The 27345-nt window shown below is 52.9% G+C and overlaps 1 protein-coding gene across 1 annotated transcript; it reads right to left on the bottom strand.

Annotated features, from left to right (window-relative positions):
* Window positions 1-5199: 5199 nt before the first annotated feature.
* Window positions 5200-24741, bottom strand: LOC120510547 (SWI/SNF complex subunit SMARCC1-like). Its single transcript, XM_039726461.1, has 6 exons — window positions 24593-24741; window positions 16857-16912; window positions 15451-15565; window positions 13207-13361; window positions 9315-9449; window positions 5200-5229 (listed from the first exon to the last, which is right to left on the bottom strand). The coding sequence occupies exons 1-6, from the start codon at window positions 24594-24596 to the stop codon at window positions 5200-5202; spliced, it is 495 nt and encodes a 164-aa protein (XP_039582395.1). The 5' UTR covers window positions 24597-24741.
* Window positions 24742-27345: the final 2604 nt, after the last annotated feature.

Consider the following 27345-nt stretch of genomic DNA (forward strand, 5'->3'; position numbering starts at 1 on the left):
CTGACACGGCACAGAGCAGCTCCAGGGAAGGCCTGCTGCCATCCCAAGGTGTGCTCCTTCCCACTGGGAACGGGTTTCACAGGCTCTGGGAATCCTGGAATGCTCTGGGTTGGAAGGGACCCTAAAGCTGATCTCATCCCAGGGATATTCCAACTGCAAATCCACCTTCCCTCCCCCTCCCCAGCCAAGCAGTGTGAATAATTAACACAACTCACTGAGCCTCGTGTCTGGGGAAGGAGAGGCAGAGTTTCCACTTCACTGGCACCCAGATTTCTGTTCCTGCCCCTCCCTGCAGACCCCTCCGGGGCCAGAGCCAGAGCCAGCCCTGCTCTGGGGCACCATTCCTGGGGCACCATTCCCAAGGCACCATTCCCAGAGCCAGCCCTGCTCTGGGGCACCATTCCTGGGGCACCATCCCCAGAGCCAGCCCTGCCCCGGGGCACCATTCCCAGAGGCAGCCCTGCTCTGGGGCACCATTCCTGGGGCACCATTCCCAGAGCCAGCCCTGCCCCAGGGCACCATTCCCAGGGGCACCATTCCCAGAGCCAGCCCTGCTCCAGGGCACCATTCCCAGAGCCAGCCCTGCTCCGGGGCACCATTCCCAGGGCACCATTCTCAGAGCCAGCCCTGCCCCAGGGCACCATTCCTGGGGCACCATTCCCAGGCTCCCACAGGCACATAGGAGTCACTGGAGCATCTCTGGGGAGCTGCTGCTGTCACCCTCCTGAGGAAAGGATCCCCCACAAACACCCCAGGGGGAGCTCAGCCCCCAGAGGGGAGGGGAGGGCAGCACAGTGGAGCCACTCTCCTGGGGTCTCTGGTTTGCTGCCTGAGCCCAGGAATTCTGCAGTGGATCAGATATTCACTGCTGCAGCCCCACACAGCCCAGCTGCAGCACAGGGAGCCCAGCGTGGTGTCACTGTCCCTGTGCCACCGACCACCCTCACAGCTCCAATCCCAAATCACACCCTGCTTCCAAGGCCAGGGATCAGCTCCAGCCCCTTTCACAGCCCCTGACTTGGATCTCCTCTCATCCCACTGCTCCCTGCACCTCCCAGCAAGCTCTGCACATCTGATGGAGAACTAGGAAGCACTGACAGCTGTTGGGGAATTTTTACCTAAAGGAAGTGAACTCAAAATCCTTTTCTGTACCCAAAAAGCCCCCTGGAATCATCAACAGTCCAAAAAGGAAGCAAATAGCATTCAGTAACTCAAATTAAACCCAGAAATAATGAAAAGCTCAGCAGCTGAAAACCCCAAGCCCAAAATTCCTGACAAAGTCCTTTTTTTTGAGTATTTCAACCACTGACAGAAAAGGAGGTAAAATCTATCAGGGAAAAGGTTATTAAAATTGCTCATCCAGCTGTGGTGGGATCCTGCCCTCCTCATTCCATTTCTGCCTTAGGTCAGAAATTCTTCACCAGCTGAAAATCCCACCTGAAGGAAGAGTTAACAAAGACAGCTACTAATTCCCAGCTCTCTCTCTTCCTCCAAGGATTTCCAGAAGTTTCTCCTATTCCACACCATGGGTATCACCAGAACCAGGAGTTCTCATCCCACTGATCACCAGCCCAGAGCTTGAAGAGAAATCAATGCAGTGCCCAAAGAGGTAGCACGAGGAGAAACTGGGAATTTGATTTCCTATTACAGTGACAAGGTGCAGCTCTTCTCAGTGAAACTGGAATCCAACTTTATTTTCTTATTCTAAAAGTTTTCATTCCAGAGCAAAGGGGAGAACAAAATAAGCTCAGGGAAAATGAATTCCATGGTCCAGCAGAGCCAGATGGGCCATGCCAAGGAGAAGTGGGCAGCCCTTGGCTGGAGATGTTCTCCAGATGGGTCCAGCACTGGAGATGTTCTCCACCACCAAGTCCAGACTGGCACCTGAACTAAAAACCATACTTCTGGGAAAAGCCTCACGTTTAACTTTTAGGTAAGAGCTTGACTTTAGTGCTTCTGCCCCTGAGCAGGGATTTATCCTCCTCTCTTCCCTCTCCAATGCCCTCTCAGATCCTTTGCTTCCCACCATCCCTTCAGCTACAGCTGAGGCCAGAACCTGCCCGGAGCCACCACAGTGAGGTCAGCAGTGAAGCCTGGCCAGCACAGCACGAGCTGGGCAGCAATTCCCAGCCCAGCTGCTCCGTGGTGCTCCCAGATCACCCTCAGGGGTTTGGGGGTCTCTCCTCCCCATCCCTGGCAGTGCCCCAGGCCAGGATGGACACTGGGGCTGGAGCAGACTGGGACAGTGAAGGTGTCCCTGCCCAGGGCAGGGGGTGGCACTGGGAGATTTTCAAGGTCCAACCCAAACCATTCCAAGATTCCATAATCTCCTCACACTCACCAAATTTTGGGATCTCCACAAAGGCTGCAGGAGACTGGGGGGCAGATCCCCTGAGGGAACTCACAGGTGTGGGGTGAACAAGCTGAAGTTCAGGGGTTTGCCATTTCCTCTCCATGCTCTCAAGCCAGAATAACTCAACTGTGCAGCCAAAGGGCTCCTAACAAACCTCCTCTGGAGAACCCAACCCCAAAGGGCTCTGGCAGCCCTGGGCCTGCCAGGCACTCCTAACAAACCTCCTCTGGAGAACCCAAGGCATGAGCCCCCTCTGCCTCCTAGGCAAGATCAGCTGGGCTCTGGCTGGGGACACACAGGGTTTGCTCCTAACCTAGAGTGGGCCTCAGATTCTCCTCTTTACAAAAGCATCAACGCAGAGAACTGTCAGAGGAGCTGAGGGCAGAATGGGGAGGAGCTGGGGGCCAGGAATGAGACAGCTCTGGATGCTGCTGGGAGCCAGGAGAGCTGAGCCTCAGCAGGGCTTTGCTGCCTCAGCCAGGGGAGGTGCACTGGGAGAGTCAATCTATTGAGCAGCTTTAATCAAACCTGGCAGAGATGTGGCTAATGAGCAGAGCCCACTCCCTGTCCCTGCTCTGGGAATGCAGAGCCTGGGAGGCTGTGGGGGGCTGCAGCAACACAGGGCTCTGTGAGCCAGGGGAGTCAGCAGCCCCAGGGCACAAATCCAGCCATGCTTTAACCTTGTCCCACTCCCAGTCTCCCCAGCAGTGTGGGAGGGACAGCTGTGGATGGATGTGCCAGAATTCCCTCTGGTTTCATTTGCAGTTGTCCCTTCCCAGGTTATTCCTTCATGAGAGCATCCCTGAGCTGTCCACACCCCACAACAGACCCAGGATGTTAAATCTGAGTCTAAAACTACACCCTGTTTTATCACACTCCCAATCCAATTCCAGCAAAAACCACATCAGCTCCCAAACAGCCCCAGGGACTTTTGTCCATAGCAAACCCAGGAACTCCCTGAGCCTTCAAAGCAGAGTGAGCCTGAGCCTCACCAGACACCTCCTCCCTCCTGCCCAGCCAGCAGAGCTCTGCACCTGCTGAGGGAACCCACCTGGATTGCTCTGCACACCCACTTGGATTAGATACTTCCCATTTTCCTGCTCACCTGCAAGTCCTGCTGTTTTCCTGGGCCCTTCTGCTCCTTCCCAAACCAAACACTTTTTGTCTCAAGAGGAAAACTCAAGTTCCTGCAGCTTCTTGTTGCCATGTTCTATGTGGATTATGACACTCAAACTTTCCAGCTTCTTCAGCAGCTTGCTGAAGAAGCCAAAAAAATCTTGCCAAATATTTTTGGCTAATAACTGATCAGGTTTTCTCCTGGAGCAGGTTTTGGTCAAGCTCCTCCTCGGCTGTATCCAGTCCCACAGCCAGGTTCCCACATGCTAGGCACTGTTATTTGATTTTATATTAGCATTTCAACAACTTTTAGCAAATAAAAGCTGCCAATTCACATCCTCACCTGATCACTCCACCCTCTGAAATCAGGAGCACCCACCCTTGGAGACAGCCAGCCCTCAGCAGGACAAGTGCCCTGGCAGCAGGAGAGGCTGCACTGGAGCTGCCAGGTGACCCCTGTGACCCTCCCCTGGCAGCAAACAACCCAGGCAGGACACAGGAACCTCTCACAGCCAGCTCTCCTGCCAAAGAAGGTCCTGAAGGAGCTTCCTGCCCCTGCTGCTCCTCCCAGTCCTTCCCCTTAATTTCTGTACATTTGGTGTGCCATGAGCTGGAGAACTGGAGGAGTGATTGTTTCTGAAGGAGCATCTGCTCAGATCACCCAGCAGAAAGCAACTCTAAGGAAACACAAATAACCTAAAGACATCTGGAAGTGCTTGGGGCAGCTTCAGATTTCACTTTACTGCAGAGCTTGACAGTCCCAGGCAGGGGACTCCCAGCCCTGCTGGACAATCTGCTCTGGGGCTGATGAGCCCCCCAAGGAAAAAAAGGAAGGAATTTCTCCTGCTGGTGCCCAGTGCCTCCCACCCTGGCACTCCCCCACTCCTGACTTCTGGGATTCCCCCCCTCCCCACATCTGGAATGGGATTAGGAGCTCCACAATGAACCTGCAGAAGGTGCAAAGCTCATCTTTGCAGCAAACTGTGTCTGCCAGTGGCACCATTATAAACCAGTAGCCCAGACCACCCAGGCCCTCCCCTGGCAGCCCCTCTCCCCCTGGGCCCACTCCCCAGGGGCCAGGGCAGGAATTCCCTGCTCCCAGCTCTTACCTGGCTGAGGTGGGTGAGGAGGTGGCATCTGGTGGTGCATCATGGGGTAGGGTGGGGGCTGCTGGTGGGGCAGCAGCCCTGGGTGTGCTGGTGCCCCCAGGGGGTTGATGCCAGGCCCGGTGGGGTGCTGGTGGGGCTGCTGGGGGTTCTGGCTGTGCTGCTGCTCCATTTGCTGGCGAGCCCTTAGCTCGGCGTACTTGAGCTGCTCCATGTGGAAGTTCTGCCTCTCTGTCAGCAGCTGCTGCCTCTGCTGCTCCAGCTGTGCCAGGACAAAGGGCAAAGGGCAGAGGTGAGTGAGGAATGATGCATTTCAAAGGTGCTGCTGCTCCAGCTGTGCCAGGACAGGACAAAGGGCAGAGGTGAGTGAGGAATGATGCATTTCAAAGGTGCTGCTGCCTCTGCTGCCCCAGCTGTGCCAGGACAGGACAAAGGGCAGAGGTGAGGGAGGAATGATGCATTTCAAACATCCCCCTGCCTCTGCTGCTCCAGTTGTGCCAGGACAAAGGGCAAAGGGCAGAGGTGAGTGAGGAATGATGCATTTCAAACATCCCCCTGCCTCTGCTGCTCCAGTTGTGCCAGGACAAAGGGCAAAGGGCAGAGGTGAGTGAGGAATGATGCATTTCAAACATGCCCCTGCCTCTGCTGCTCCAGCTGTGCCAGGACAGGGCAGAGGTGAGTGAGGAATGATGCATTTCAAAGGTGCTCCTGCCCATCAGGGGGTTGGGGTGGAAGAAGCCTCTCATGCCAACCCCACCAAACCAAAAGGAACTGCTGTCCTGTGGATGTGTGCAGCAGGTTCTGGGAAAGGCTCTGGAGCTTTTTGTAGCTGGAACACATGAATTCACCTCGTTCTGTCCTAAAACCTCTCAGCAGCACAGCTCCTTACTCACAGAGCTCTGCACTGAGAGCTCAGCCCTAGCACAGCTCTGGAAGAAATTGGGGCTTTTTCTCTCCATCTTCTGCATGTTGGAATGAGGGAGAACAGGAATTTCAGGGGATTTTCTGGGTAAGCCTGGAGCAGAACGTGTGTGCAGCTGCAGGAGCTCAGGGATCACAGGCAGGATCCTTCTCCATCCTCTGAGTGCAGGAACTGGATGTCACAGCAGCCAGACACAGATTTGCACTATTAAGAGCTTTATGTAAAAAACCTCATGTCATTTAGGCCAATTACCATCAAATAGGCTACTTTGATTAATTAAGAAGTCATATAGACAGTGAGCAACCTGGCCCAGGGAAGGTGCCCCTGCCCTGGGTGGAACTGGATGATCCAGAAGATCCTTCCTGCCCAAAAACCAGCCTGAGATTCCATGGAAAGAAAAAAAGCATTTCCTACCACGGGGCATCTGTATGATGGGTCAGTCCTAGTGAAGGAAGTGGTATCTGACTTATTTCAGGAATATTGACACGTTCCCACGTTATGAGCAGAGCCGGGGCTGCGTGACTCGTGTACAAATCCTGAAGCACTGTTTTAAGGTACACTCCACAACTCGGCTGAAAAGCAGGTTGCCAAGGAGACTCTCACCTAGCACGAGTTCTCCAAAAATCCCAAAGCTCCCTCAGTAGTCGGGGCTGGCAGGCTGGCTGCTGACGAGGCAGGCACGGGGAGGGAAGGCAGCTCCACAGAGAGGGCATTGAGCAGCCCCAGATGGGCCGAGCTCATGAATGAAACATGAGGCCGGCCGGGGAGCCTGCTCCCGGCCACAATGGCATCATTCACGCTGCCCTGGCTCTTTTCAGCTCTCCTGTGCTGAGGGAAGCACCGATAAATCCACCCCACCGGGGCAATGGGGTGTGTGGGGAAACATTCCCGAGGTGGCAGACAGCTGGGAGAGGAATTCCTGCAAACGACCCCAAACAAAGGCTCAGGCAACACTTTTTTGTTCCTTTGAGATCCTTTTGTGGCCCTGCTTTGCTCTCTTCGAGGCACCCCATCCCGTTACAGTTTAAAAGAGTCTTTACAAGGATGCCCAAACAGCAGCCAGCGCCTGAAAATTCACATTGGAGGAGGAAAACTTCCCTTCTACACAATCTCTATGCTTGGGATGAGGAAAGACAGCTGGACAGAGCCAAAAAAGGCACAGAAAGACAGGTTGTAATGTGAGCTGGTGCTAAAGCTGAGCCTAGCTTAAGCTTAGGCTCCAGTGCAGACCCAAAGCCCTGGTTCTGCTGCAGGCTCTGTCCCACCTCAGACACAGCCCCCAGCTCTCCCCACACTGAACCTCTCCAGCACCACATTTCCAGTGGGAGCTCCATCAGTGACCTCAGCTGCTCCCCATCTCCCTCATTCCTGCAGCTGGAACGAGGCAGGAGCAAGGCTGAGAACCTTCAGCAAGGTCAGCCCTGCCACAAACCCCAGAGTGCCTGCTTGGGAGGGTCTGGGTGTCCCCAGGCCACCCCCCTGGCAGGGCAGGGTCCCTGGGCTGTGTCCAGGGGGGTCTGGGATGTCTCCAGAGAGGAGACTCCAGCCCCCCTGGGAGCTGTTCCAGGCTCTGCCCCTCCATGGACAGAGGCTGCTCCTGCTCTGAGCTGGAGCTGTTGTGGTTTGCTTTGTGGCCACTGCTCCTTGTCCTGTCACTGAGCAGAGTCTGGCTCCCTTCTCCTGGCACACAGGTTGAGGATTTGTGTGGATGGATGGGATCCCTGGGAGCAGGCCAGCTCCTGCAGTCCCTGCTCATCAGGGATGCCCCAGAGCCCTGAACATCTCTGTGGGCCCTGCTGGACCCTCTCCTGCAGATTCTGCCCCCAAAAGCCACTCAGGAAACCAGCTGGAATTCAGGGAGGTGGCTCTGGGTGTCACAGCTGACAATCCCCCAGTATCCAAACCCCTTTCTGTGCTGCTGTGGAAGTGGTGCACCAGGAGGGGCAACTACAAACACTTAAGGTTCAATTATAGAATAAATCAGTGTGCCACAGCCTCATCTCCAGCACAGGACTTCCTTTCAGGGGGAACTTCTCCATGGAAGGGTGGCCAGCCTTGGCAGGGGCTGCCCAGGGAGGTCTGCAGTGCCCATCCCTGCAGGTGTCCCCGAGTGCTCTGGGCTGGGGACAAGATGGGCATGGGCACAGCTGGGATTCCATGGGCTGGGAGGGCTTTTCCAACCTCAGGGATTCCTCCCTGAACAGAACCAGCAAGCTTCAGGTGCCATCAGGAGCTCTGGGTGGGCCAAGCTCCACCAAGAGCCCCTGGGTTCCCACACTCACTGCTGGCAGTGCTCAGCTGCAGCACAAATCCATGTTTTGCCTGAGCTGTACCACCCTGCAGCCTGCAGCACTGACTCCTGTCAGCACTCCCAGCCCCTGCTCCTCCCTGCAAGGAAAAGCCAGGGCTGCAGGAACGACAGGCACAGCGTGCAGTGGCAGCCAGGAGGTTCTGCTGCTTTAATTATTCCACTAAATATCCACAATGACAGGTGAAAAGAGCGAATTTAACCACCAGGAAGCCAAGGGGAAAATCTGTATGCACATTTTTAAAAAGGGAAATGTCATATGCCTCAAAAGGGAGGAAAAAACCCTCCCTGTCACTAATGGAATATATCCCCCAAAGAAAGAGTCTGCAGGGAACCTTTCCAAAAGAGTTGGGTCCATTTCCTGAGCTGTCACTCAAGCACAGACTGAAACACTGGAGGATGTGGAGCAATCCAGAAATTCCTGCTGACATCCTGCTCCAAGAGAAGTCCACATCTTGTCAGACTCCATCAGTGTGATTAGGGGAACTCTGGATGGGAAAAGGCTCTCCATGGAGAGGGTGGGCAGGCTCCCCAGGGATGTGGCCATGGCATCAGGCCTGGCAGGGCTCAGGGAATGCCTGCAGGATGCTCTTGGTCACATGGCTCAGTTTGGGGTGCTGTGAGGAGCAGGAGTTGGACCTGGTGCCCTTTCCATGAATGGAAATGTAGGTGTAACTCCATTAAATTCACACAGAAGGGTAAATGCAGCAATCCCTGGAATTATGAATCAACATAACCCAGTTTGAATCTTCAACCCACCCATAGTAACTGTCTTCTTACAACAATGAGGCAGCTACACACAGAAAAAAAGAAATTAAAAACTGGCCCTTCTGATAGAAATGAGATTTTGAGTCATCTTTCAAGCAGCCAGAGAGGAAACACTTCTCCAAAGCCTCTGGCACTGCACGTGACACAACTGCTGGTAATTCCTGAGTAATCCAGGCCAGACAGCTCCTCTCCATGTCCTGACCTCACTGCTCCTTCCCCTCTGCTGAAGCTGCTGCTGCCTTGCCAGCTCAGGCAAACCCAGCAGCAGCAGCACAAGGTGAGGCTGGCACTCCTGAGCATTCCCCTTCCACCTCCACATCCCACTCCAGGGCTTTCCCAGGAGCTGCTCTGAGTGCCCCCAAAAACCTGAACTGTCTCCTTGGAACCCCTTGGGTCAGGGGGAAAGGCACACAGGGCTGGCTCCCTCCCCTAGGGAGGGGTGGGGGTCACCCCTTTCCCTCTTGCCAGGGAAAAGCTGCTCTGAGGCAGACACAATCCATGTGACAAGGCCACATAAAGCTCAATTCCATGTTCCTGCTCAGAGGAAGGAAATCCAGGATACCCCAGTGTGCTGCTTATGGAACAAACACTGGATGGAGGACAGGGCTCAAATGCCACTCTGTGAGGGAATTATGGCTTCCAGCTGAAGGAAGACACAAAGGAGAGGAGAGGAGCTGCTGGTTTTCCAGATGCTGGCCCACAGACCTCTGCAGTGAGAGCTTTAATCCCAAATCCACTTACTGCCTCTTTCTCCCGGTCCATGATGGTTTCCAGCTCCTCAAAGTGGCGAAGCTTTATCTCCAGCTTCTTCATCTGAGTCTCCACCAGAAGGGCCACCAGGGACTTGATCTTCCTCTCCTCCACAGCTGCCAGGTGCTGGGGAGGAAACACAGGGGTTGTTCTGTGACACTGGGCACAGGAAGGGGCTGGGGGAGGGAATCACCCAGCTTTCCACTTCTGGACAGGAAACTGGGAATTAGATAATAAATATTATGCTGGGAACCAGAGCCCTTGGAAGATTATTAAGGTTTAATCAAATAAATAGGTGTGAAGGTTTCATGCAAGAGGTGTGGAGGATGCCCAGAGCCTTGCCAGCACTGGGCACAGGGAGCCCTTCCAGTGGGAATGCAAATGAGGGAGAAGGAAGGGTCTGTTCAGTGCAGTCAGCTGAGGGTCACCCAAAAAGCTCCCAGCAGGACACCCACAGGAAGCTGTGACCCAGACTGACCCCAAACCAGGGAGATGGCACTGCCATGTCTTTGGCATTAAAATAGATTTTTCTCAAGCAGAAAGCAAATTGATTTTTACAAGGATTAACTCCATGCCATTTATATCCACACATAAATACCACCAGAGATCTGTGTATATATATCTGATACACGAGGCAGCCATGGAAGTGTTTCACACCCTCAGAGTGTGACAAGTGTGGTCATGCTGCCTCTCCCTGCTTGTTCAAAACCTGCTGCTCAGCAGAACCCCTGCGAGTGCAGCCTGCCTGGGGGCTCTGTGCTCACAGAGCAGCCCAAGGACACATCCAAGGGCTGCCTGCCACAAGGGAAAGGTGAGGGCTGAGGGAAACAAGGGAAAGCTGCAGCTCATCCAGCTCCAGCTGCAAACAGACCCCTTCTGAGGGAGCTGGGCCCCAAACTGGCCCAGAACTGGGACAAACACCGAGCTGGAGGAAAGCAGCATTGAAAACCTCCCTGGAACCCTGAGCAGAATCTGAATTTCTCAAAGCCATGTGACACCGTGCCATTGACAATGTTCACCTCCCTGACCCAGCAGCAGGGAGGGAGGGCTCAGTAAATGTGGGCAAATGCACTCCTGACTCTCTAAAGTGAATTTCAAATCAGGTCTGAGAGAACCAGAGTGACCCCAAGCTCATCCAACAGCACATCCCTGAGAAATTCCAGCAGCTGTTCCAAAACTGACCAAAGTGCTGCACACAAAATAATGAAACAAAGCTGACAGAACAGGAAATTTCACATTAAATAACACTGTTCAGTAAAATAATCTCGTTTGTATGAAAATTCAGAGTGAGGGAATCACCTGGGGATACAGAGTCTTCCAGCAAACATTTCACTCTGTTTCACATGTGCAATTTTAATAATGAAATGGGATGAACATCTGATCAGAGCACATGATTAGGTAAAGGCCAGTCTCAAAATACACCTTGGAAAGGAAATTATCCCTGAGGTTTTCCTAGACAGACTCAAAGAGGCTCAGCCTGGCACTACCCAGGGCTTTCCATGGGCAAAGGACAAATCCCTACAGCTGCAGCTAAGGAAAATCAGGAACACAAATTCAGTGGTAATTTGTAGTGCCTGATAAACCTATCACTGCACCAGCCTGGAGTCATAAATGAGCAAGTGATCCTAAGGAGCTTTTCTAATCTAAATGATTCTATAAAAAAGAACCATTGAATGCATAAATGGTTTGGGTTAGAAGGGACCTCAGACCCATTCAGTGCCACCCCTGCCATGGCAGGGACACCCTCCACTGTCCCAGGTGCTCCAAGCCCTGTCCAGCCTGGCCTGGGACACTGCCAGGGATCCAGGGGCAGCCACAGCTGCTCTGGGAATTCCATCCCAGCCAGGAATTCCCAATTCCCAATCTCCCATCCATCCCTGCCCTGTGGCAGTGGGAGAAATTCCCTGTGTCCTGTCCAAAGTCCCTCTGCAGCCCTACTGGAGCCCCACTGGGATCAGGAGCCTCCAGCAATGATCTCTTCAGCCCCAGGCACCTCCAAGAGGAACTTGGGGAGGCCATGAGATCAGTGTTTGGCAGGAGGTGAAACTGGCACCAGGACAGCTCTGGGAAGGAAAAGAGATGCATCAAGAGCAGCAGCTCAGTCCCAGCTGGAGCAGAGCAGGAGCAGCACAGGCCAGGAGCCATCAGGGACACTTCTGCACAGAAAGGAAAAACCAGCTCACATTGGGTGTCTATTGAGAGGAAAATGAGCAGAAGGTACTTCAATTCTAATGCTGTTTGTTCAGAAACCAGAACCTGTGAAAACACATTTCAGTTGCTGGTCTGTGTGAAATACAGAGTCTCACCCTGAACATTCATGTTCACCATTTCTCAAACAGCACAACTCAACTCCTGGAAGCCACTGATCCCAAAAGAAAAAAAAAAAAAAAAAGAAAAAACCCCCAAATAAACAAAACCCCCACTTCAATCCCTTGTCTTTAACCCCCATCTTCACTCAGAATCCAACTGCAATATTGCTCTGATACAAAATCCTAAGGAAAGCAGCTTTTCATATGACCAGGCCTAGTTTATGATGAAGAGTTTAATTATTCCTCAGATAAGACACAGACCACCCAAAGCTCTAATATTGTCTGGCTTTTCAAGGGAGTGGGAAGAGAAATCCCTGCTGAACCTGAATTCTACTCTGAAGTGTCAACCTCCTAATTACAATACATTATTCCCTGTAATGGAAAGCTGAAGCTCTTCCAGACAATTATTATTGCCATAATGAAAAGTGCCATCAGCCAGGCCCCTGCTCCCTCCAGCTCCTCATCTCCAGAGGAAGGAGCAGCAGCTCATCTCCACTTGGAGCAAGTGGCCCTCCATAAAACACAGATGAAATCTCAGGTCTCCTCACACAGATCCAGCTCTTCCCAGCTTGGCTGAGGATATCTGTGAGTCTGATGGACTGAGAGCCACTCTGGACCCTGCATTGCCCAAAATACTGAACCTCAGCTTTGCTGCAATTTGTGGGATTTTACAGCCTGGTTTGAAAGGTAAGATCTGAAACATCCTCCATGCCCTGGGTTCAAAAGGAGGGACTGCACAGGACCCACCATCCTCACTCTGGGGATGCAGCTGGGGAAAAAGTCTGAAGTTAAAGAGTCAAAGATCAAAGTGGAAAAGTTAATAAAACACACAACACCTCACTCCATGGAAATTCATCAGGAATAAGCACCCAAGCCTTGCTCTTGGTTTCTATAAAGCAGGTGGATGTGGAATGTGGTACTGAATTCAAGAGCGATTAAAAATCCAAATTAAAATTTGAATCCAGAGAAATTTGTAAAGAGAAAACAGATTTGAAAAAGATACTCTAAAAGCAGTGAAAGCAGTGTGGTTCCTGCAAAAGGAAAGGCAAGACAACGTGTAATTAGTAATTACAGGGTAAAGAAAAGCTGATTCAACACAGCTCATTAGAGAGCACACACAAACAGGAGTTCAGGGGACACACCAACGTGCTTTTAACAGAACTCTCAACAGAACACAGATCATTAAGGTGTCTGAAAGCTGCAGGGCCAGGACTGAGCACCCCCCAAGCCTGCCCCACGCAGAGCCCAGGGGTTGGTGTGGAGCCCTGGGGCAGCAGGAGAGGCCATGGGAGGCTTGGTGCCCCTCAGCACCACTCAGACCCCCGGCAGCCAAGAGCCTTGCCAAGGAGTCACCCACGCTTTGGGGCTATTCCTTAGGGTCATAATCACCCAAGGAGCTGCTTAATGAAACCTGTTCATTATCTCCCCCAGGGGCTCCGGCAGAAGTGAAGGCAGCACTTGTGCTCTGTCTCAGGGAGCAGAGGGTGAGCTCCCCAGCTCTGCAGCCAGGAGCACTCCAGGCACAGCTCTGCTGTCCCTGGCAGCCCGGCCCAGGCTGCTGGCACAGCACCAACCTTGGCTTTGGTGGCAGCAGAGGCCAAGGCAGCAGCTGCAGCTGTGGCCACGTTTCCTTCCGAGATCTCGTGCTCCACTTTCTTCTTCCCCGCCTCGGCCTCTTTGTCCTTGCTGCCATCAACGTTCTCCTTGTTCTCCTCTGCCTCCTTTTCCTCTGCAAGACACCCCAGCCCAGGCTGTTACACGTGCTCCCGGCATGGCAGGGCACCACGCTAATTAGTCAGGCACTAATTAACTCATCCTGAGTTCCAGCACTGCTCCCCATCCAAATGCTGACAGGGGAACCCCGGTTTGAGAGGATCTGATTCAACAAATGGGGTGACTTTAAATGCTTTTCATTCCCATCCTCTCAATTCAGCACCTGTCATCAGCTTCCCCTCATCATTTCCAAATCAATTCCATCAAATCCAAATTATTGCACATGGTGCTAAATCCTGAATCTAAGTTGCAGGAAAAAAGCAATATATCCATTCTCATCCCTGGCAGTGCCCAAGGCTGGGCTGGACAGGGCTGGGAGCAGCCTGGGATGGTGCAAAGTGTCCCTGCCCATGGCAGGGGTGGCACTGGATGATCCCTACAGTCCCTTCCAACCCAAACCATTCCTTGATTTTATGAGGCACAGGGGAAATGACAAAAAGAATAAGGTTTTATATAGATGTTGTTACTCCTCAGCCTGTCAAAATCCAGGCTCTGCATCACTTCCCAGGGAAACTGAGCTGAAATATTAACTTCAATAGGAGAAGTGAGCAGAGAATCACAGAATGGTTGGGTTGGAAGGGGCCTTGAAGCCCATCCAGTGCCACCCCTGCCATGGGCAGGGTCACCTTCCACTGTCCCAGGCTGCTCCCAGTCCTGTCCAACCTTTAGCAGTGCTCCAGCTGTTCCACTTCCTTGCATCCAAAGTGACTAAATGTTGTGGAATTTGGGCAAACCCCTCCATTTCCTTGACCCAGAGGCACTTGGGGGTTGCAGCTCCTCCACCACGCCCAGGGCTGGAAGCACAGGGAGGGATTTGGTGTCTGAGCTCTGCAGGGAGGCTCAGCTGGAGCCTCTCTGAGCTCAGAGCAGCCCAGGGGAACGCTCCCAGCTGGGCTGGGCCTGTCCCAACCCTCTGGGGAGGAGCTGAGCTCCTCACCTGCCTGTCCCCAGCCCTGTGGGGAGGAGCAGAGCAGGGGCAGCTCCCTCACCTGCCTGTCCCAACCCTCTGGGGAGGAGCTGAGCTCCTCACCTGCCTGTCCAAGCCCCGTGGGGAGGAGCAGAGCTCCTCACCTGCCTGTCCAAGCCCCGTGGGGAGCAGCAGGGCAGGGGCAGCTCTCCTCACCTGCCTGTCCAAGCCCCGTGGGGAGGAGCAGAGCAGGGGCAGCTCCCTCACCTGCCTGTCCCAAGCCCCGTGGGGAGGAGCAGGGCAGGGGCAGCTCCCTCACCTGCCTGTCCCAAGCCCCGTGGGGAGGAGCAGGGCAGGGGCAGCTCCCTCACCTGCCTGTCCCAAGCCCCGCGGGGAGGGCAGAGCAGGGGCAGCTCCCTCGCTGAAATATTAACTTCAATAGGAGAAGTGAGCAGAGAATCACAGAATGGTTGGGTTGGAAGGGGCCTTGAAGCCCATCCAGTGCCACCCCTGCCATGGGCAGGGTCACCTTCCACTGTCCCAGGCTGCTCCCAGTCCTGTCCAACCTTTAGCAGTGCTCCAGCTGTTCCACTTCCTTGCATCCAAAGTGACTAAATGTTGTGGAATTTGGGCAAACCCCTCCATTTCCTTGACCCAGAGGCACTTGGGGGTTGCAGCTCCTCCACCACGCCCAGGGCTGGAAGCACAGGGAGGGATTTGGTGTCTGAGCTCTGCAGGGAGGCTCAGCTGGAGCCTCTCTGAGCTCAGAGCAGCCCAGGGGAACGCTCCCAGCTGGGCTGGGCCTGTCCCAACCCTCTGGGGAGGAGCTGAGCTCCTCACCTGCCTGTCCAAGCCCCGTGGGGAGGAGCAGAGCTCCTCACCTGCCTGTCCAAGCCCCGTGGGGAGCAGCAGGGCAGGGGCAGCTCTCCTCACCTGCCTGTCCAAGCCCCGTGGGGAGGAGCAGAGCAGGGGCAGCTCCCTCACCTGCCTGTCCCAAGCCCCGTGGGGAGCAGCAGGGCAGGGGCAGCTCCCTCCCCTGCCTGGCCCAGCCCCGTGGGGAGCAGCAGAGCAGGGGCAGCTCCCTCCCCTGCCTGTCCAAGCCCCGTGGGGAGCAGCAGGGCAGGGGCAGCTCCCTCACCTGTCCTGGGCTCGGCGGCCGCGTCGCCCTCGGGCTCCTTCTCAGCGCTGCGCTCGCTCTCCCCCTCCGGGGCCTTCTCCCCTTCCTCAGGCTCGCTCTCGGCCTTGCTCTCCACCTGAAGGGGGTGCCGGTGGTGGGACAGTGGCAGCACAGAGACAAGATAATGTTTGGTCATGGCCTTACCACGGTGGAAGAGGTGACATGTTAAAGGGTGGCTGCTGCTCGAGCCAAATTTGACAAACAAACCCAAAATGTGGATAAAAGTAAATGTAAACTGGAGCAAGTCCAGTGATCCAGGCCCAGCTGGGTTACTCTGTGGGCACAAAAGCTCCTGAACTAAGATCACAGAATTATGGGATGTCTGGGAATATGCAGATTTCCAAGCCCTGAGTGAGTCTTCCTCACTTATCTCTTCTGATTATCAGGGAGGTAGGAGAACTACCTGAAAACAGAGTGGGAAATAACCCCACAGCTGCACTGATCAGCCCCAGGTTAGTCTGAACTCCTCATCTGGTGAAGGAGGCAACAAGAAATATCTCCTGTTGCTGCAGACTGCAGAAAAAGCCACTTCCATTTATTTATCAGGAATGTAGCAGGAATTAAATAATAAATAAACAATTTAAATTTTAAATTATTAAGTAATAAAGAAGCAATTTAAATTTTAAAATAAATTTACATATAAAATTAAAATATTGATTTTATTAACATACACATTAAACATCATTAAACTAATACATAAATAAAATAGTAATAATTTAAATACTAGAGTAATTTAGCAGTAACTAAACTGGCATCCTGGAATTCCTGGTTTAATCCCATGTCTGAAACACCCACTGCAGTTTGAGTACGTGTCTGTGGACACAAGTTATGAAAGAACGTGTGCACAAACGTGACCACAAACGTGTTCTTGTGCTCATTATCAACACGTTGAAGGATAATGATAATTAGTGCCTGAACAGCTGACCTTATGGGCAGGGTGGGTCACCCCCAGCATCACCAATACATGTGATGGGGCCAAGGGCCAGCCTGGAATTCCTGTGGGAAGGATTCTCCGAGGCAGAAATGCCCTCAGGCAGAAATGGCTGTGAAATAACTGGGTGTCCTGAGAGCCCTGGTGGCAGCCATGTGCCCAGAGCCCTGCCCCAGCAGTGCCCTGCCCCAGCAGTGCCCTGCCCCAGCAGGGCCCCCCAGGTCAGGGTGCCCCCCGGTGCAGCTCCAATCCCAGTTCCCAGAGCATTCCCCATTCCCTCCCTTCCAGAACACCCCACTGCTGTCATTCCACACTCCAGCACTGAGCTCTGTGGAGGCTGGGAACTGTCCCTGTGGGGGCACAAACTGTCACCTGTGTCACAGGCACCCAGAAACTCCTGAATTCAGGACTGAAGTGCCAGCAGACCCCCACTCACCTTCTCTGCTGGCTGCCCCTCTGCCTCCGTTTCCATCTTCTCCTCCTCAGCTCCATCTGAGAACAAACAGGGAGGGTTTCAGAATTGTCCCCACAGTCACCCTCTGGTTTGGGCTCACTGAAAGCTGCTGTTCTCCACCAGTGGCTTCAGGAAAGGGCCAGCACTGATCTGATGGCTCAGGCTGCTCCAGCCCTGCCCCGGGGCACTTCCATACCCCCCAGCCCTAACCAGACCAGACAAAGCCCAGCTGATGCTGAAGTGAGACCAACATGAGGACAGAAGAAGGAATAATAAAGATGATGATTAAGAAGTCTCTGTTCCAGGTGCTGGATAGGTGAACCTTGTAGCAGGAGTGCTGGAAGTGCATCCCCATGCACCATTTGATAATTCATTTATTGCTTTATACAACACTGATTTAAAATGTTCCTGTAATGACAGCTGGTTCTGGAGATCAGGGGATGCCAACCAGCCATGGAAACACCATGGAGGTGCCTGGATGATGTTCTAGAATCCCTGATATTTTGTGGGACTGTTCAGAAGTTCAAGAAATCCTAATTTATCCACAGCTCTACAAGGAGAGACGAGAGGAAGCACAAGCTCATGGTCCTGGCCAAGGATGTCACAATTTATATAGAGGCATTAAAGGAGCTTATTTAGATCCTGGACTGGGGTGATGCAGAATTGCTGGTGACAAGCCCTGATCCATCTCTAAGCTTCTGAAGACATCAGCTGGTGCTGGGGTTCATTTTCAGTAATCCTCATTTTCCTGCTAATTCCTGTGTGCTACACTGAGGAAAAACAAGGTACAAAGTGTTCTTCTTGAACAGCAACAGCTCTGTAGAGAAATTTTTACACAAGTCCCTTCCATATATAACAAAAACCAACTAAAATGTCTGACTGAAGGGTAATAGTTTTCCTCTTGGCCTATTTTAAGATGATAAACCCACTTATCTGAACTATCTGCCACCATAATTCAATTTAGGGAGACTGGGGACGTTCTCCCTCACAGGTTTTATCTCAGAGTTAGGATTTAGTGACCCAATAATGTCACAGGGAAAATCTAGATTAGATTTTGTCAGACAGCTCTTTCAAGCCTAGAAGCAGAGTTCCAAGCTGGGCTGGAAAGTGTCATTCCTCCCAGGAAAGAGAAGGGTTTCCAAAGAAAGCTGGATTCAATCCTTAAAGGCAAAAAAGGGGAGACAAAGTGCAGAACACTCGAGTGTGCCCAGGCTGGTGGAACTCAAACCAAAAAAATACTGCACAGAAATACCTAAATTCACATTCTTGGGTGGGGAGGATCATTGAGATCATCCCAGTGCCACCCCTGCCATGGCAGGGACACCTCCCACTGTCCTGGGGTGCTCCCAGCCCTGTCCAGCCTGGCCTTGGGCACTGCCAGGATCCAGGGGCAGCCACAGCTGCTCTGGCCAGGAGACCCCTCCAGGGACCATGGCAGGGACTGGTGCTGCTGCTGCTGTGGAGAAATTCACAGGATCCCAGCACCCCTGAGGCTGGAAAAGCCCTCCCAGCCCACTGAGCCCACCCTGTGCCAATGCCCACCTTGTCCCCAGAGTGCCACATCCAGGAGTTCCTGGGGCACTCCAAACCTCCCTGGGCAGCCCCTGCCAAGGCCTGAGCACCCTTTCCATGGGGAAATTCCTGCTGCTGTCCCTCCCCTGGCCCAGCCTGAGGCTGTTTCCTCCTGTCCCTGTTCCCTGGAGCAGAGCCTGACCCCCCTGTCAGGCTGTCCCCTCCTGGCAGGCAGGAGCTCCAAATAAACAGAAACACAAACTGCTCCCATCCACTCTTCAGAGAGGATTTCCTCAAGGAAAAGCACACAGAGCATCTCCAAGTGCTCTCAATCCTCCTGTGTGCCAGGACACATTGATGGACACCACCCAAGCCCGAGTGCTCCTGCCCAGGGACACCCTGGGAAGGCAGGGACGTGTGACACCAAGATCACTGCCAGCATCCTGATCTAACCTCGCTCCTCTGGTCCTGCCTAGGTTAAAATCAGGCTGACAGCTTCAGACAGGTCGTGGTCAATGGGTTTTGAAAAGTGTTTTCCTGCATCAGCTGCAGAGCCCTGACATGCAGTGACAGCGTGGTGGCTGCAGCTCCCAGGGCCACCAGGTCCCGGGGTGGGACACCATGGGACAAGGGACAATCCATTGCTGGTCTGGGGGAAATGAGTTTGCCTGAGTGGGAGTTATTTTTGGCTCTAAATCACAGGTTAGTCAAAGCATCCCAGACTCATTAAGGCTGGAAAAGACCTTCAGGACCACGGAGGCCAAGCTGTGCCTGATCCCCACCTTGTCACCAGCCCAGAGCACTGAGTGCCACGTCCTGGGGCACCTCTGGACTCCACCACCTCCCTGGGCAGCCCCTTCTGACATTTAACACCCTTTCCGAAGAATTCCTCAAAATAGCAGCGTCTGGTAAAACTTAATCCCTAATTCCAAAATGGAAGGATGACACAAAGCCCAAACATGCCTGACCTCCTCACAGCCATGACAGAAGTGCCTCTGGCCCCTGGCACAGACACAAACACAACTGCACTGATTTTCAGTTGTGATCTAATGAGCTTAATGAAAATCCATCCCAGAGGAATTGATCAGTTGGAGATCTGTGTCCCTGGGACAAAGGGGGAAGCCTCGACTTTAATTAGGAGAGAGCTCCTGGAATCCCTTTCCCCTACACCAAAGATGCTCTTGAATCTCTTCAGCAGGTTTGACACCTTGCAGGATGTGGGAACCAGGGATCAGAGAATCCCAGAACCACTAAAGCTGGAATACACCTCTGAGACCATGGAGTCCACCCTGTGCCAATGCCCACCTTGTCCCCAGCCTGGAGCACTCAGTGCCACCCCCAGGCCTTCCTGGGACACCTCCAGGGATGGGCATTCCAAACCTCCCTGGGCATCCCCTGCCAGTATTTAACAACATTTCCATGGGGAAATTCCTGCTGTGTCCACCCTGAGCCTCCCCTGGCCCAGCCTGAGGCCGCTCCCTCTCTCCTGTCCCTGTTCCCTGAATGAAAGGACAATTCTTAGCTCAGGAAGAGGCAGATGGTTGTGAGCCACCCCAGGACACCTCTCAAGAGGGAAAACCCACTGGGAAATGAGGAGTCATCACCTCCAAGCCCCTCTTTCCACCTGAACCACAGGTGTTCTGTTTCTATGGAATTTTGTTCTGTTTTGCACATTATCTCCAAGAACACTGAGCCCTTTTTACTAACACATGAAGGACTCAGAGCTGAATTCTGCCCAAGCCAGTGACTTCACAGAGAACTCAAATGGACTTCAGGTCAACAAGGAAACCTGTGAAACATCTCCCTGCCAAGAACTCCCTATGTTACCGAAGAGATGCAGGAGCAGCAGATCCGGAACCTCTGCTGTTGTGAGAGGAGCAAACAAAGCTCTGCAAACAGCAGTGGAGTCACCTGCCTGAGCTGCAGCTCAGCAAACAGTTTAAGATGCCCTCCAGACAGCCCAGACTCCTCTGCTCCCACTGAGGCAACACACAGCCTGTCACAGGCAGGCTGGGACATTAACATTTAATTGAGAGGAAACACACGATAGCTGTGGAAATATCCCAGCCCTGGGTATGATAATGATGCTGTTATCTAAACCATCATTTACATTTCCCACAATAAATCAGGGCTGCACAGCCACCAGAGCTGCCTCTGCTCCTGCCTCACTCAGCCTGGGGGCTCAGCAACAGGGGGGCTCCACAGGGAAGCCTGGGGAGCTGGGAATGCTGCTGGGGAGCTGGAAAAGCCACAGCAGTTTGTGTGAGCCACAGATTCAGCAGGAGAGGATGATGGGCTCAACCCCTGGGGGTACAGACCCAGCCCCTGGGATACCCCCAAAGCTATATTATTATTATAATATTATTGTAATATTATCATCTTATTATTGTATTATTATAATATTATTATAATATTCCAGGCACTCTGGAATCCACTGGTTTAGGAATGCTTCCATCACCTCAGCGTTCTCACCCTGAAGAGCAGCAGAGAAATCTCCCTGCCAAACATGACTAAAATAACTGGGTGTATGTGCCCTCCTTGTGTGTGGTGTTTTAGAGTGCGTGTGTTTGGGAATGAATCAAACCCATGCCCAAAATGGTGAATTTAACCCTCCCCTGGCAGCATTTACTGGTGATGGGATGCAGGCAATCAAACCACAGTCCCTCACTCCCTGGCACAGAGCAGCTGCAGCCTGAGGTCCCCAGGATGGGTGTCAGGGAAATATCTGCTGCAGTAAGACCTGAAATGCTCACATAGCTCCAACACAGCCCCTGCAGAGGCTGCCTTGAGAAATCAGTGTCATTAACCACCTTGGAAAGACATGAACAAAGACTTCCTGGAAATGATTAAACAGCACAGGTGTGCTGGATCTTGCCCTTCTCTGGAGCTGCATCCCAGCCCCAAGAGCTGGATCCTCCTTTGCTCCCCTGGGGCCACTGTCACTGGCACAATTGCAGAGCAGCTCCAGTCAGCTGGGGCAGCACTCAAAGCTCCTGGGATTTATTGTGGGAACTGTTTAAAACCTTACAGCAGGTTGTCCAGAGCAGCTGGGGCTGCCCCTGGATCCCTGGCAGTGCCCAAGGACAGGCTGGCCAGGGCCTGGAGCACCTGGGACAGTGGGAGGTGTCCCTGCCATGGCAGGGGTGGCACTGCTGAGCTTTAGGGTCCTTCCAACCCAAACCTTTCTGTGACTCTATGAAAGCAGGAGACAGAGCCCACCACAGCATCTGAACCACTCCAGTCTCCTCCTAACTCCACTGAAGCCTCACTTTATCAACTTAAAAGGAATTATCACCAGCTCTTAGAAAACCTAACAATGAAGACTTAGGAGAGGAGATTCTTGGGTATTAACTTAAGCTCCTCCAATCTGTTCCAGTCATTTTCCCTTTCCACATTCCATATTGACTAAAATTCACTGATATTAAATATTTTTAAAATATTATGCAGCTCTGATATAATTTTATTTTTGAAATGTAACAGCTAATGAACTTTAATTATAGTATGGAACTGTAGGCAGATACTTTTATTTCTCCACAGTTGCATTTAAATATAAAACCAGCATTCTGTGGTTCCATTACAGAATGGATGGAGGGGCAGGACTCAGGGAATGGCTTTGAAGAGAAAGAGGGCAGGGTTAGATTGGATATTGGGAGGAATTGTTCCCTGGGAGGGTGGGGAGGGACTGGAACAGATTTCCCAGAGCAGCCGTGGCTATCCCTGGCAGTGCCCAAGGCCAGGCTGGATGGGGCTCACCTGGGACAGTGGGAGGTGTCCCTGCCATGGCAGGGGTGGCACTGGATGATCCCTGAGGTCCCTCCCAGCCCAACATCCTTTGACTCTATGTCAATATAACAGCCAGTGGGCTTTCATTCCCATCTGGAAGCCCCAGCAGACGTTTCCATCCCTGCTCAGCTCTGGGGTACAATCCCCTGGTGTCCAAGCACAGCCATGGCACAACCCCTGCCACGGACACTGGGGGTCCCTGTGCCCAGCTCTGGGGGGTGGGAGGCACCACAGATTGCTGAGTGACCCAGTTCACTCGGGCTGAGCAGCTCCCCCAGGGAGAACCATCTGCTCCTGCCCTAATTTATTCCATTAGTCACAGCCCAGCACAAATCGCATTAACGCCGCTGGGGCCGGGCTGGGCTCCCCACGCTGCTCACCCCGAGCTGCCTGGGGTGGGAGCTGCCCCGACACCCCCAGGCTCACTGACAGGCACCTCACATCCCCAGCGCCAGCCTGGGCCCAAATTCTCCCAGAGAAAGGGTCAGAAAGGGCCAACGTGCAGCCTGGCAAAGGGAAGAGTCCAAGCAGCAAACGCGTTACAGGGCAGGAGGGAACGGCCTCAGGATGTGCCAGGGGAGGCTCAGGGTGCACAGCAGCAGGAATTCCTTTGTGCAAAGGGCTGTTAAATACTGGAAGGGGCTGCCCAGGGAGGTTTAGAGCCCCAATCCCTGGAGGTACCCCAGGAAGGCCTGGAGGTGGCACTCAGGGCTGGGGACAAGGACCAGGCACAGCCTGGACTCTGTGACCTTGGAGGGCTTTTCCAACTGAAATGATCCTGTGAAGTTCTTAACAACCCACAGAGACACCTGTGCTGGGAGAAGATGGGAAAGGGGAACAAAAGTTAAATTTTTCTTCCAGTCTAAGCTGACCTTATTTTAAAACAACTATGAAATTAAACTCAGCCCCAGATGGAGTAACACAGAGATCTGGTTTATAGCTGACTTGTAAATAAACCCGAAGCTTGTCCTTCCAGCAGAGCTTCAATGCCTGCTGTCAGCTCTGAGGAACAGGAAGCAGCAGATGCTCCAGATGTTTCTCTTCCCCTTCCAGCACACAGTGCCCACCATCCCAAAGCACCGAGCTGCCTCATGGCAAGTCTGTCCCACTGAGTGCACAACTGAGACGTGTAACAGAAGGGCTGAGTGGTTTGTTTGTTTCTTTGCTAATTAAAAACTATCTTGGTGATTTAAATGGCATTTTGCAATCTCATGTACTGGGTAGTTTTGCAATGGACATTGAGAGCTATAAATAGCAGCCCTCTGTGGGTAGCAGCTGAAAGTGAAGAGCACCAAGCACAGCCCCTGGTGATGCCAGCCCACAATGTGGCACCTTGCTCGTGTGCCTGGACAGGGTGACAGCAGGGCAGCCCTGCACATCCCAAACCCAGCCTCCCAGTCAGGCTCCATCACATCCTGCTCAGCTTCACCCAGAGCCAGACGTGCCTTCTCATGGCCAGTCACTGAAATCATTTGAGATAAGCTGAACAAAGCAGGAGCCAACGGGGCTGAGAGAAAGTAGCAGTGACAAGATTGTGGGTGTGTAACCAAATGAGGACAGCAAAGCCTGAGAAAGCCCTGGGGATGGAGTAAACAGTGTCTGCTCCTCCTGCTGGGGAGAGCCACCAGGGCCAACGGAGAGGGGCACACAGGGCTTCACTTCCCAGGGAGCTGCTTTGACTCTCCAGAGCAATCAGCAGCCAATTTGCACCAGGCAGGGTTTCAGAGAAGAGGCTTAACAGCAGAATAATTGCTGAACACCACAGAAATTAAACCAGAGCTTGTTAACACGCACAGGTGAAGCCCAGCAGAATTCCAGCCCCACCAGAGCCAGGGTTATCATGTGCCAGTCCAGCACTTCATCAGAAATGCCTTTGCTGCTGCCTCCACAGTGAGCAACACACTCAGAGTACCAGATCCACCCTAAAATCCACTCTCCAAACCCCTCATTTTGCTGTAACACCACAAAGGCAGAAACAAAACTGTAGCTAAATGCACAGTATCATAAGGAGACAACAGATTTGTATTAATAATACAAATTAATTGCATTACTTCAGCAGAATTAATACTAAGTTTAGTCACTTTAGACTGAAGGTCTTGAACAACTTTCTATGCAAAAACTTCATGACTATCATTTTGTCTTGAATTCTCCAGCACCCAACCAATGGAATATCCTGCTCTGGTATTTTTGGCCAGTCCACTCTGTGCACCCCAAGCAACAGCACTTCCACACAGTGAGAGCAGGAGAACAAGCTCCTAGAACTCAAGGCAGCCCTAAAATCCTCAGTTCAGTGTCCGAGTCAATCCTGCAGTGAGCAGAACAACCCACCCTCTTCTCCCTACCCACAACCTCCATCTCCTGGGGGAGGAGGAGAATCTGGGGGTTCCCAGGACTCAGAGGAAAGCAGGGGATGCAGCACTCACCCATCTTCTCGGGCTCCTCGGGGCCTGTGCCTGCGATGCAGCTGCTCTCCAGGCCGTAGGTGGGATCCACCTTCCCAGAGGCTCGAGCTGCTTCCTGCACCTTCTTCACGTGGGCCTCCACCAGCTCCAGGGGCACCTCCTCTCTGACCCGGGAGAACTCCTCTGTGGGACACGGCACACAGCATGAGATGGTCTGGGGCTTAAATTAAACCACATTTTCTCTAGTGTGCAGGTAAACCCTGGGACAAAGGGAATTCTCAAATGGCTGAGTTCCTTCCTCTCACACGAGGTGGTTGTTTCTGCCTTTCAGGTGTGGTAGAAGAGTCTCTTCTCAATTACGCAAAATTGTGTTTTGTGTGGAAAAACAAGGATGAAATTGAAAGGAACTATTTTATCAAGTGGACACATCCAATGTCCACTCAAGATTTGAAGCTTCTAGTAAAAGATGTGTCTGCCCATTGCAGGAGGTGGATCAGGAGGTCCTTTTAAGGCCCCTTCCAACTCAGTCCAGTCTGGGAATTCTAAGATCTCTGGCAAATCATTTCACACAGGTAAAACAGGAAAATGGCAAGATCCAGACTGAATTTACCCAGAGCTGCACTGGTGACAGCGCTCAGAGGAACACCAACCACCAGGTGCAAACACACCAGGAGCAGTGGGGGCAGAAGGCAACACCAGCCATTCCTGGGCACTCGGGGGCCTTCTGGAGCCACTCCAGCTTCACACAGAGTGCCTGGGTTGGGAGGTCTGGGTGTCACCCCCCTGGCAGGGCAGGGTCCCTGGGCTGTGTCCAGGGGGGTCTGGGATGTCTCCAGAGAGGAGACTCCAGCCCCCCTGGCAGCTGTTCCAGGCTCTGCCCCTCCATGGACAGAGGCTGCTCCTGCTCTGAGCTGGAGCTGTTGTGCTTTGCTTTGTGGCCACTGCTCCTTGTCCTGTCACTGAGCAGAGTCTGGCACCCTTCTCCTGGCACACAGGTTGAGGATTTGTGTGGATGGATGGGATCCCTGGGAGCAGGCCCAGCTCCTGCAGTCCCTGCTCATCAGGGATGTCCCAGAGCCCTGAACATCTCTGTGGGCCCTGCTGGACCCTCTGCAGCAGCTCCTTGGCCTGAGGAGCCCAGAGCTGGATGTGACACCTCAGCTGTGCCTGAGCAGGGCACCCTGGCTACAAACAGGATTTCAGGGGAGCACAACACAAACCTGGGGAGAGCAGAGCTTCTCCTACATAACCTGTACCCCCAAGTCCCGTGTTTTACTGCTCACAGAGGACTCTGCACCCCTGTGGCTGGAGGGGCAGGCAGACACAGGGTGGGGGACACGGGGTGACAACACATGGGCTAGGGGGGACAATGTGAGGGGCAAGGGAAGTGGGGCAAGGGACACGGGGCAATGGGGGACAACACAGGGGCTAGGGGGGACAATGCGAGTGACATGGGGCGAGAGGGGACAATGCAGGGGGCGAGGGACATGGAGCAAGGACGTGGGGTGAGGGACGTGGGGCAAGAACATGGGGTGAGGGACGTGGGACATGGGGCAAGGATATGGGGTGAGGGACGAGGGGCAAGGATATGGGGTGAGGGGTGACTTATGTGAGGCAAGGACGTGGGGTGAGGAGTGAGGGACATGGGGCAAGGACATAGGACACAGGAAGCTCTTTGGGACAGGAACAGGATCTATCTCTCTGTTTCTAAATGTGGACTGGCTGTGATGGTGAAATCCAGTCTTTAGATCCAACAGATGCAATGGAAGTGGAAAAGCATCAAACCAATAGACCAGGGGAAAAGAGAGAAATCTATTCCACACCCTGAAGCCAGGAGAGACCAGTTCTGCAGGAGCTGTGCACAGTGTGATTTCTGCTGAAATCAGGGCTAACAAATCATTACTGGCTAGATAAGGCACCTGATAAAGTAAGAACTTGCAGATCATGTCAAAGACATAATTCTGAATTCCAGTCATGTTTAAACTTCCTCAAGAAAAGTCTTAAAACAATTCAACAGCAAGGAGCTACTGAAGGCCCTGCACTAGTTCCTGAAAAACCAACACATTAATCCTGTAAAACCCTCCAAGTCACAGCCTAATAAATTATTACTCCTTAACAAGCCATTTTTTTCCCCTTAAAATTGTTTTAGTGCAGTATGTCAACAGCATAAAATAAATACTGACATATCCCGAACCATTAACTTTTACATTTCTGAGAGGATTCATGGTGCAGTCACCCAGAAAAGGCAAAAAACCATTTGAGTTTCTGGCAGAAGATGATCAGTGTGAAAATGAGTTTTCCCAAGTAAATCTCCCCCACAAGGCTGAGAACTCCCAGAAATCTCAACCTTCCAGACTGACTGAACTCTCAGAGCAGGGAGGGAGAGCTCAGAGCTGGATCTGCCAGAGGTCACAAGGAGAACAGGCCCAAGGTGGGAGAGCAGGGCACAGGAACACAACATTCCCGTGCTGGGGGTTTCAGCACTTCCCAGGAACGAGAGGAAGATCCAAACTGAGCCACCAGCCTGGTGCTCAGAGTTCCTCCATCTGGGAAGGGCCCAGAATACACACCAACTTCTCTGGAACACCAGCACCAGGCAGGATGGGGCTTGGAGCTACCTGGGATGGTGCAAAGTGTCCCTGCCCATGGCAGGGCTGGGGAGGGATGAGCTCTAAGGTCCCTTCCAAACACACTGCTGTCTTCAGAGCAGCTCTGAAGTGTTTCAGTATTTGTTCAGTTAAAGCAGAAGCTCTGAGAATTCCTCAAGGACAAAA

The sequence above is a fragment of the Passer montanus genome, unplaced genomic scaffold, assembly GCF_014805655.1.
Source record: "Passer montanus isolate IOZ18808 unplaced genomic scaffold, ASM1480565v1 scaffold59, whole genome shotgun sequence".
Lineage (NCBI taxonomy): Eukaryota > Metazoa > Chordata > Aves > Passeriformes > Passeridae > Passer > Passer montanus.